The following is an 11042-nucleotide window of genomic DNA, read 5'->3' as shown; positions in this document are numbered from 1 at the left end:
TAAATGTGTATGGGTAGGGTTTTGTGGCCTGCCTTGTGCAGGAGGTCAGACTAGATGATCATATTGGTCCCTTCTGACCTATGAGTCTATGAGTCTATGAGAACTGCAGTACTGTGGATACTTGGGCCCCAAGTCTTTACGAGCCATTTTTCCAGGGCTCTACGGGTCATTATGGTAATAAATCCATGGCTGCAGACATGACTAGAGACACTGCTGTTGCCAGCTAAACCATGTGTAATGTATTCTGGGGAAGGTGGAAAAGAACTAAGGACCTCTGCTTCCAGAACAAAGCCTTCTAAAGAAGAATCTCCATTTGTTGTCTCTAGTCCTGAAACTTCTCTCCCCTTTGTAGGCTTCCAGCAATTAGCCCCACAAGAGACTGCAACATGGCATGTGTGAAAAACCCATTGACATTGTTAAGCGTGAAGTGGCCGCATCCAACATTGTTCTACAGCTCATGTACCCTGCATTACACCTCCAAGTGGCCTCACCTGTTAAAAGATTTGTAATGGGGGAGTTCAGCTTTGGGACCATATGACAACAAGTCAATGGTGAATTGACTTTTCTCCTGAGGGCTTATGCCCATAGCTCGCTCCCATGGAGAGATATAGGTCTTAAAAACAGAGACTTTTTTCCCACTTCCTGACTTTTCACCTGGACACAAACAGAGAAGAGAAGAACATTTTGATCAAGTGAGATTTGCACAGAACAAATGCATTTTCCATGTCATAGGCATCAAACTTAAAACCAACTGAATTTTATCAGCTGACCCTGAAAGTCACAAATTAAAAGCTAGAGTCTATGGCAGGAGTTCTCAAACTTTTTCACAGAATGGGCCATATCTTAAGAGATATTATCTCATGGACCACTTCCTTTCCTATTCGCAATCCTGTTTCGTGGACCACAGTTTGAGAGCCACTGTTCTTTGGAGCTTCATCAGAGCACATGCTGGGAAGTTGATTTTTTTACAGCAGTCAGGCCCACGGCATAGCCTTGTATTATCCACAAGAGTGGGCTTCTCCCACTGCAAAAGACATGACATGGAAGATGGACTCCAGCCTTTTTGTGAGCCCGGCAAGAGAGCAACATAGGTGGCCACAGGAGACACAATCAGCAAAGCAACCAACTGAGTATCACTGGCTTTTCCCCCTAGTTTTGTTGTTATAGAGCTGTTCACATGGCATGGATTATGCACACCAGTGTACTACTGCAGGGCTGGAGAGGATTGTGGATTTGTGCGGATTACGTAGCATGTGGAAGTTGGCTGGTTACAAAAGGGTTGTTCCCAAGGGCAGTGCTGTGAACAGTGGTTTGTGTGTTGCACTGCTGGAGACACACATTGTCTTGGCCACCAGGGCCAGAGAAGGGTGGCTGAGGTTACCCACTCTGGCCCCTTGCGTTTTGTTGGACACTCTCCTACGTCATTAGACTGATGACTACAGATGGAGGGTGAAATCCTGGTCCCACTGAATCAATAGGAGTTTTGCCATTTACTGGAATGGGGCCAGGATTTCACCCAGAATGTGGGATGTTCCAGCTTGGGGTAGCTGCTGCCCAGCCTGTCCCACACCTTTAAGAAGCTATGTCAGGCCCCTGTCAGGTTAATCTTGGTAAAGAGACATTTATAATAAACAGCCTGTAGCCCAAACATAAACCCCAGTAAGATCACAGGGATGGTTTGCTTCAACCTGCCCCAGGTCCAGACAGACTTCTCTTTCAGGGCAGGCAGAAAGAGTGTCACATTCCCCAAAGCCCCAGCTGGATGTTCAGGCTCTTTTCCCAGGAAGGTCTATCTGTCTACCAGCCAGTCCTTTCCTATCTGAGAGGGAAGCCTTTGTAAAAGCAGAAATGCTGCCTACTCCCTGAATTAACCCCTTCCTCCCTTATTTGGGATGTGGGTGTGTAAATTCCATCAGCATTACATGAGGCCCAAACAAACTCTGGGCAAAACACCACCAAATATGGGGGAGTTTGGTCCTAGAGCCAAACTCTGCACCTAGTTCCTCTCTCTATAGAGTGCCAAACCCAAATCCCAGACACTAACGCCCTTGAACTTCAGGATCTTTGCAACTCAGTGTTGTTCCTTCTAACAACGTCCCAACTAACCTCTTCTTGAACATGTCTGATTTGGCCACATCCCTCTGCATGGGTCAGTACTTTTTATAAGTTGATGTTTTTATCGGGGTGCACCAGTGACATGAACAGACCATCCAATTACACGTTTGTGGGCTGCATTGTCACTGAGCTGCCTGCTTCAGACATTATTATTTTTCTAAACTGCTAAGAATGGCTAAACAATAGCCTAGAGACTTCTGTTGGGGTCTCCTTGTGCAAATTCACATCCTAGGGACTACAGAGCTGCACTTTCAAGGAGTGAAATCAGTGGCCTGGGAGTCACAAGTTCTAGGTTCTAGTTCCGGTTCAACCATTAACTTAGTGGGTGACCTCAGACAAGTTACTTTCACTCTGTGTGCCTTAGTTTACTCAGCTGAGCATAATGACACCTACCTACCAGCAGCGTTAATTCAGCAGTGCTTTGTAGGTCACTTTAAGATTCTTAGACGACAGGCACCTTAGACATACAAGGAACTATTTTTATAGCAATGCCTTCCTCTGATTTGGATCAGATCAGACTGAAGTGCATTGTGTTATTCCTCCCACATCAGGGTGTCTACTGCAGTTTGCACTGAAAACAGCAGTGTTTATAATGTCAACTGCAAAGTCCGAATAGCACAGCTTTTGTATTCTTTTTTTCCCATCATATCCATCTTCTTTGGGCTCACTTATTTTCTCTGTCATTCAGAGCCAGCCTTTAGGTCTTGCCAAATCCACAGCCCCAAGCCCTCCTGCTTCAGGGCCTTTGGCCCTTTTCCTTGTGAAGACCCTGGGGTCAATAAAGCAGTTTAGAAGGCAACAGAACAGTAGGGGTGAAAGAAAGAAAGAAATAATGAGGCTCCACTTCTGCAGCAAGAGCCAGAGGGTTGGCCTACATCCCCTCTGAGCCCCTGCCAGTAATGTGACAATGACAGACAAGAATCACACATGCTCTTAGCAATGAAGTGAGGCCCACCTGGAACTGCTAAGGCTGGTTCTGATCTAATTCCAAATGTGGATTCTTCCTCATTAATTAAGGCTGATATTTTCAAAGCCATCTAAGAGATTAATGGGAATTGATGAAGAAAGGATGCTGAGTTGATTTAATACAAAGGATTTCATTCCAGAGGTTTCTGGCCAAAGTAAGTGGAGGATCAAATTAACCAAGGACTGAAGTAGGCGGAAGGTATTATACACACATCATTAAGAGTCAATAAAAATATTGAATGGATTTTGATTGTTTCAGCAGAATAGTAATTAGTGATGAGTGACTCTCAAAAGATTTGATGGTTCAGTTCTGATGCTTATCTGAAACTTCTCTGCATTTAGCTGAACTTCTTCCATCCCAAAACAAAGCAAACATATAGGCATGTAGAAAGTGACATACTAGATCCAACCAATGGTCCAACGAGACCAGCACCATCTCTAACTGTGGCCAATGATGGATGTTTCTGAAGAAGGTGTAAAACCCCATAATGGACAATATGTAATATAAGCAAATGCTGTACCAACCTTGGGAGATCAAGGTTTCTTACCAGGTTTTTCACAACTTCCTTGATTTAGCTAGGACAGATACATTCTGATAAAATTTTGATATTCCTTTGTCTTCCCAATACCAGGCAGAGGTGAGCAAAACCATGAAACAAAAGTCAATTCAACTTTTCCAAACTTTGAGAAGGAATTGGGTTTGGAAGGTTCAGCTCACATCTTTTCTTTTAGACACACCCATTCCTAACAATGATAATGGGCCAAATTCTGACATTTACCCCATCCTCACTTTTAGTGTGTGAGAGATACTTGCCTTTTCCAGCAGCATCACTTCCTCCACCATCCACTTCTCCCCCACTTCCGGCTGAGCCCCTGGTAAGATCAGCTTCAGTGCCTCCAGCACCACCTTTGCTCCCAGGCTTAGGAGGAGGAGCAGGGGGATAGTGCAGTTTACTAGATCCATACTGCCCGGCAGTTACTCCACCCACCATCCGCCCACCACTGTGCAAGTAACCATGAGCTTCTCCTCCATAATGTCCTCCAACACCAGGGATGAACTTCTGAAAGTGATCCTGGAGTGAGAGAACAAAGGGCAGAAGTTATTGTTACTGGGCATATTCCATTCATATTTCCTTGGTGTGGAGCTCAAAGGGAGCTTGATGGGTCTCCTCCTAGTTCCTACTGGACATCTGTCCAAATTACAAAAACACTTGCAACATGTAGCGTGGAACTTTCCCTGTATCCAGTATAGAGGTAGGCATGGAAGAGCAGGGGATGCTGAAGGTCATTTTCTGAGGTGCACTGGCAGGGCTACTTTAGAGGCCAGGGTGTGTAAGAGCAGGGGATGCTGGAGGGGAGGGATGAGGCACATTAGCAGATCTGTGCAGGTACTCTGAACTAGAACTGCAGGGTCAGGAGTGAAGTGCCGGCTGCTAGGCCATGCTGCCCTGCACCTGAGGGTGGAGCTACAGATGCCGGCAGCTAGGCCATGCTGCCCTGCCCCTAGGGGCATAAACTGTCACAAGGAGATATAGGTCAGAAATGAGGTGCACTGACTAAGCTGAGGTGGACGGGGCTGGAATAGTAGGGAGTGCTTCATGGCAGGAATGTACTAGCATGGCAAGGTAAGGTAAATGAGAACTGAGTCTATAGCCCACTAAGTATGCTGAGATACCAGGACTTGTGACAACATGAAACTGCTCCTTTGGCCACCGGTGCATTTGTTCTTCTTTACAGGCAGCTCTATATGGCTCTTCTTTAATAGGGTGACTGGCCTAGTGAAGAAGGGGAAGAAATGGGTGTGATATATCTTCATTTTAGTAAGGCTTTTGGCAGTCCCACATGACTGTCATTGCAGACTAGAGAAATGACTCTAGGGTGAGTGCAATACTGATTGAAAGACTATACTCAAAGAGTAGTTAGCAATGGTTCATTGTTAAACTGGGAGTGCGTAACTAGTGGTGCCCCACAGGGGTCAGTCCTGGCTCTGGTACTAGTCAATATTTTTATTAATGACTTGGATAATGTAGTGGAGAGTCTGCTTATAAAATTTGCAGATGACCCAAGCTGGGAGGGGTTGCAGCACTTTGGAGGACGGGATTAGAATTCAACACAATCTTGAAAAATTAGAGAATTGGTTGAAATAAATAGGATGAAAATCAATAAAGGCAAGTGCAAGGCATTTCACTTAGGAAGGAAATATCAGATACACAGCTACAAAATGAAAACTGTGTAGGTGGTGATACTGCTGAAAGAGATCTCGGGATTATAGTGGATCACAAATTGAATATCAATCAATAGTGTGAAGCAGTTGCAAAAAAAGGCTAATATCATTCTGGGGTGTATTAACAGGAGTGTTGCATGTAAGACACAGGAGGTAATTGTCCTGCTCTACTCAGCACTAGTGAGGCCTCAGGCAGAGTGCTGTGTCCGATTCTGAGTGCCACACTTTAGGAAAGATGTGGACAAACTGGAGAGACTCCAGAGGAGAGCAACAAAAATGATCAAAGGTTTAGGAAACCTGACGTCTGAGAAAAGGCTTAAAAAACTGGGCAGGCTTAGTCTTGAGACAATAAGACTGAAAGGGGAACTGATAACAGTCTTCAAATATGATAAGGGTGGTTATAAAGGGGACAGTGATCAAATTGTTCACCATGTGGACTGAATGTAGGATTAGAAGCAATGTGCTTAATCTGCAGCAAGGGAGATTTAGGTTAGACTTTAGGAAAAACTTTCTAACAATAAGGATAGTTAAATACTGGAATAGGCTTCCAAGGGAGGTTGTGGAATCACCATCACTGGAGGTGTTTAAGAACAGGTTGGACAGGCACTAGTCAGGGATGGTCTAGGTTAACTTGGTCCTGCTTCAGTGCAGAGGGCTGGATTTGATGACTTGTCGAAGTCTGTGATGGGGTGGCCACCCCACACAAGGACAGAAGGGTAAATGAGGCCAATTAACCTTAGGCTGCACCTGGAGGAAACCTAGGAAGTGCTAGGGCCTAACTGCTGATGAAATCTGGTTGGGGGCAGGAGCTGGACAGACTCTATAAAGAAAGGAAGTTGGAGGCTGTGGGAGGAAACCTGCAGTGGCATTCCCCTATACAAGGAGGAAGAGCAGGAAGCTACAAAGAGAGTCTAGGAAGCAGTCCAGGGAAGGAGCAGTAAGGGCTGAGAGAGTAAAAGCCCTGAGCTGCGAGGTTGAAGGTCCCCGGCCTGGAACCCCATGTAGAGGATGGACCCAGGTTCCCCTCCTAGCCACTGTGAGTGGCAGAGACCAGGCACTGGGGAGCAGAGTGCCTGGAACAGTTTGCCTCAAAGGACTTGTGATACCCCAGAAGAGGGGGAGAACATTAATGTGACTTAGTTGGAGGGCTAAGCTATGAAGTGGAAAGTGCTGCCATGGAGTGAGTGAGTGGAATGATGGACTGAGTAACCATAGGAAGGGGCATCTGACAAAGTAGAAGAGCAGATTCCCCAGATGAGCCACAAGGAGGACCAAGGTCCCCTTCCAGTCCTACATTTCTATGATTCTGTGAAGGTTGTGAAAACCTGGAGGCATGGCAGCTTGTAAGAATACTCAAGGCTTTCATGAGACCCACTGCATGTGCAAGAGGAAAGTAAGGGAATGAAAGTTTTTATTATAAGCCTAGTGGATATTAGCAAACCAGCTCTAGCCAACTAGCATGGTGAGGAAGAAACTTGCATTTGTCTAGAAGACAAAGCTGGCTTTGCTGTTGAGGTCCTCTGCCCTCCCTAGCAAGAGCTAGCAAACATAGTCTCATATAACCTAAAAGCAGGTTCTGTTGCACCTAATATTGACTTGATTTTGCAAAGTGCCAAGCACATTTAATGCCCTTTGACTTATTTTCGGGAAGAGGCACATGGCCCATTGTGGGGTGGAACCCCCAGAAGGGGAAGGGTGTGGTGCCAGACATGGCAGTACCCCATATTCCCTCAGTGTGATTTCAGTAAATACTTACGTGGAATAAAAATGTAAGTGACACATATGGCAGTACCATGTACATTTGAATGTATGTGGGATTATATCTTGACACATATGAGCTAAAAGAAAGTGGCTCCTTTGGAATATTACAGTCTGTACACAGACACAGGTATCACATATAAAACATGTAATACTACCCATGTACATGTATCACATATGTTCTTTGCACTTGGATTTGGGGGTAGGTTATAGGCACATGAAGCAGTAATGGAGCAAGTCAGATGAAGATGAACCAAAGATGCATTCATCATGCTATACTGCCTGGGTAAATTCTCCTGGTGCAGCCAATTGGCAATGTGAATCCCATGATTCTTTAAGGGCTCACAGATTCTTCATGTCTCTTATACCTAGTGCAGTTTAGCAAAGAGAAGCTTTCCAGGCTGTAACAGGCTTTCAAGGCCAGCTGTTCATTCAGCTAAAAATAGATGAGAAGAAGTGAAAACCCCACAAGGCTCAGTGTGGCATTATCAACCCTCCACTCCATTCCTCAGTGACATTGTCCAGAGCTTTACAGCAGGTCATCCAAGCTGCAGTCCAGGCATCCAGCCATCAGCAAGCTAAACAAATGGAGCTGGTGCCACTGGCATCCTTTGGGAACATCTCTCCTATTCCCGCGTGAATGGGCTTCCCATTTTAGGAACAGGGAGGATTAGGTTCCCCTGAATGTCAGAAAACACTGGGGATAGAGAGAACTGTGATCGTGGAGGTTTCATCTCTTCTACCTGGGGCTGTACACAGAGGATGGTGAGACTGTCTGTTTGGAGATACACCTCTACCCCGGTATAACGCTACCCGAAATAACACGAATTCGGATATAATGCGGTAAAGCAGCGCTCCGGGGGAGCGGGGCTGTGTACTCCGGCAGATCAAAGCAAGTTCGATATAATGCGGTTTCACCTATAATGCAGTAAGATTTTTTGGCTGCAGAGGACAGCGTTATATCGGGGTAGAGGTGTACATGGAGAACTGCACAGCTGTATAAAGGCAGACTGAAATAAAGGAGTGTTTTGGGATGTTGCGGGGAGGTCGTCTCAAAAGCGCGAACACATGGCACTGCATCTATCACTTAAAAAGTTCCCTCTCCTTTCCACCAAAACTGCTGGTGGGCCAGCTACTCCAGAGGGAGACCTGCTCATGGGAAAGGTCATATAGAAAAGAGAATTGTTCTTGCAGAACCACTCTAGTTCCTGCATCCAGAGTGGGCCTGGTGTCCTGGTACCTCTTGTGTCATTCATCCCTCCTAGTGCAACAGGTGAAGAAAGCTAGTCTCAGCCTAATGTTTTCTATAACAGACAGCAGCCCCTGAAGGAGAGTCCCAGACAGGAGACTGTACCTGGTCAAAGTTGGGAGGGGGAAGCTGTGTCTCTGTTGCTTGTTACATGCCAGAGGTAAAGGTGTTTAAAGGGAAATGTGGCTACCAGTGGGCTGTCTCAGGGGCTGGGTGGCTAACCTTTCACCTGTAGGTTACCAGCTTGAATGTAAGCCAAAGGCTGCTACCACCTGGAGGCCATTTGGGGTGCATCTACACTGCAGCTTGAGCATTCCTCCCAGCCCAGGTAGACAGAGCTGGCTAGCTCTGCTTGAGCAAGTATAGTAACATAGCAATGTGGACATCGCAGCATTGGCTACCTGCCTGACTCCAAGACAGCTCAGGCCCCTGGTTCTGCACTCGAGTGGCTAGCTCGTGCCGCGTTGTCTGCACTGCTACATTTATCATGTTAGCTAACGTGGAGCTAACACATGTCTGTCTGCCTGGGCTGGGAGGCTGCAGTGAAGCTATATGCGAGGGGACCAGCATGAAAGGAGTTTAGTGAGCCCAGTTCATGTCCACATCACAAAAAGCACTGCCAGGATCAGTATTAATTGGCCCTCTTGTTGGCAGTTATGGCAGAGAGGCAAAGGAGCGAATGGGTAACACAGACTGCCCTAAGAGGTGGAGGGAAACTTGTTCTGCGTGTGCCTGCTCAGCACTGGACTGTGGGATGGAGGCCTTCAGTCTCCAGAGCTGTCTATCCAGCAGCCCTGAATTCATTACAAAATATTCTAACCAGAAAGCAACTACTGCTTGTGCTTGGACCCTAGAGAGGCTAAGGTGACCAGATGTCCCAATTTTATAGGGACAGTCCTGATTTGGGGGTCTTTTTCTTATATAGGTTCCTATTACCCCCCACCCCCATCCCGATTTTTCACACTTGCTGTCTGGTTACTCTAAGAGAGGCACAGGCCTCAAGATTCATAAACAACCAGAACTTGTATGTCTGTGAAACCTTTTTCTGACCAAGAGTCTTATCCTGTAAGCTGCTGAGCACCTGTCCAGGATCCATTCCTAATCCTCCAGTACTGCTATATGTGCCTCAGGAGAAACAGTTGGTGAAAAATGATCCACCCATCTGAGCATCTCAAGGCCCTGATGTCACAGAGGGAGTGCCTGGCAAGGGACACTGTGAGCTCTGTGATGGTGCCTTGCTGTGCCCTAAAAGGAATGATTGGGAGCACCAAATGTGTTTCTATTTCCACCTCCCTGATGAAGAGGTTCCCAAATACTTGATGTCTGTGTTGTTAATAACACTTCTGAAGTTACTGGAGCAGCCAGCTGTATATTCCTTTATTCTGGGCCAGGGGGATTTAAAGTTCAAACAGACAGGCATGGAACAGCAAGAGAGAGTAAGTGAGCAGGCACACATTTTTTCTGAGAGAGAGAGTGCAGGGAAGTGTCCGCAAATCCTCCATTGGAGCTGCACCGCTTACCCCAGGGCTGAGTTTTGCCATGTGCTTGTATGAGGAGAGAGGGGGGTGATAGTCCCAGATAGTCAGGTATCTCATGCTAATTTATTAAAATAACTGCACTCTCTCGTGGGAGGCAGCACGGTCCTGTGGGTGGGGAATATGGACTCCAGCCTTGTCCTGAGCCTTGCAGGAGAGGAACAAAATCATAGGTGGCCACAGGAGACACAATCAGCCAAGCAACCAACTGAGTATCACTGGCTTTTTTCCCCTAGTTTTGTTGTTATAGAGCTGTTCACATGGCATGGATTACACACACCAGTGTACTACTGCAGGGCTGGAGAGGAGGGTGGATTTGTGCGGGTCAGGTAGCTTGTGGAAGCTGGCTGGCTACAAAAGGGTTGTTCCCGAGGGCAGTGCTGTGAATAATGGTTTGTGTGTTGCACTACTGGAGACACACTATCTTGGCCAGCAGGGCCAGAGAAGGGTGGCTGAGGTTACCCACCCTGGCCTCTTGTGTTTTGCCAGACACTCTCCTACGTCATTCTGACAGATAATTCCCAGCTCACGGAGACATGCCTGTGCTAGCTATAACTAAGTTAATTCACTGACAGAGTGTAGCCCCAGCTGCGTGGGGGGCTAGTGTGGCAAGTACACTCTGTCTGAGATAGGTAGGCACTCAGGGTGATAGCTCCTCCCACCATCTGTGCCACTGTGGCTACATGCTATTTTTAGTGCACTAGCTTGATCAGAGTTCCCTGAGCTGGAAATTACACCTTGCAACTCAAATATAGCTATGCCCCTGGCCTCAACTCTTTTCAGCCTGCTGGCACTGGCTCTCCAGCTCAGCAGGTTTAGCCCCTCCACTGCTCTCCCACTTTCAGCTTTCCCCAAAGAACTCCTCCAAGGCCCTCCTCCATTCTCACAGTTCTCTTCCTCTCATTTATTAGCCCCAGATGCCACCCTGGCCTATTAATCAGCTCAATCTGGGCTGCACCAGTCCTGACACAGGAGAGCTGGACCCACTTCATATAAAAAGCCATCCTGTAGCAGACCCCAAAGCTGCTGAGGGGAGACTCTAGTTTCATCCCACCATCCCCCCCTGCATATGTCACCTCTCCTGGAGCAAGAGGGTTATCAGTCTCCACAGTCATTCATAGACTCGTCTGGGGTGGAAGAGATGTCTAGCAGATCTTCTAATCCAACCCTGCTCCATCAGGGCAGGACTAACTTT

At 46.8% G+C, this 11042-nt stretch overlaps 2 protein-coding genes across 3 annotated transcripts in view; one reads left to right on the top strand and one right to left on the bottom strand.

The window, feature by feature from the left end:
- SEC24C (SEC24 homolog C, COPII coat complex component) overlaps positions 1-11042 on the top strand; it is a 647635-nt gene that overhangs the window by 454015 nt on the left and 182578 nt on the right. The gene's annotated exons all lie outside the window — the stretch shown is intronic.
- Positions 1-11042, bottom strand: part of MYOZ1 (myozenin 1) — a 29005-nt gene that overhangs the window by 4864 nt on the left and 13099 nt on the right. For both annotated transcript variants that reach the window (XM_032768717.2, XM_032768718.2), the window contains exons 4-5: positions 3896-4154; positions 492-654 (exon numbers count right to left, since the gene is read on the bottom strand). In XM_032768717.2, coding sequence (XP_032624608.1) covers positions 492-654; positions 3896-4154 — 422 coding nt within the window. The remainder of the gene's footprint in view (positions 1-491; positions 655-3895; positions 4155-11042) is intronic.

This window comes from Chelonoidis abingdonii, chromosome 16 (genome assembly GCF_003597395.2).
Source record: "Chelonoidis abingdonii isolate Lonesome George chromosome 16, CheloAbing_2.0, whole genome shotgun sequence".
In the NCBI taxonomy this organism is placed as follows: Eukaryota; Metazoa; Chordata; order Testudines; family Testudinidae; genus Chelonoidis; species Chelonoidis abingdonii.
Note: the sequence above shows the minus strand (reverse complement) of the source record. Positions and strands in the feature narration are given on the sequence as shown.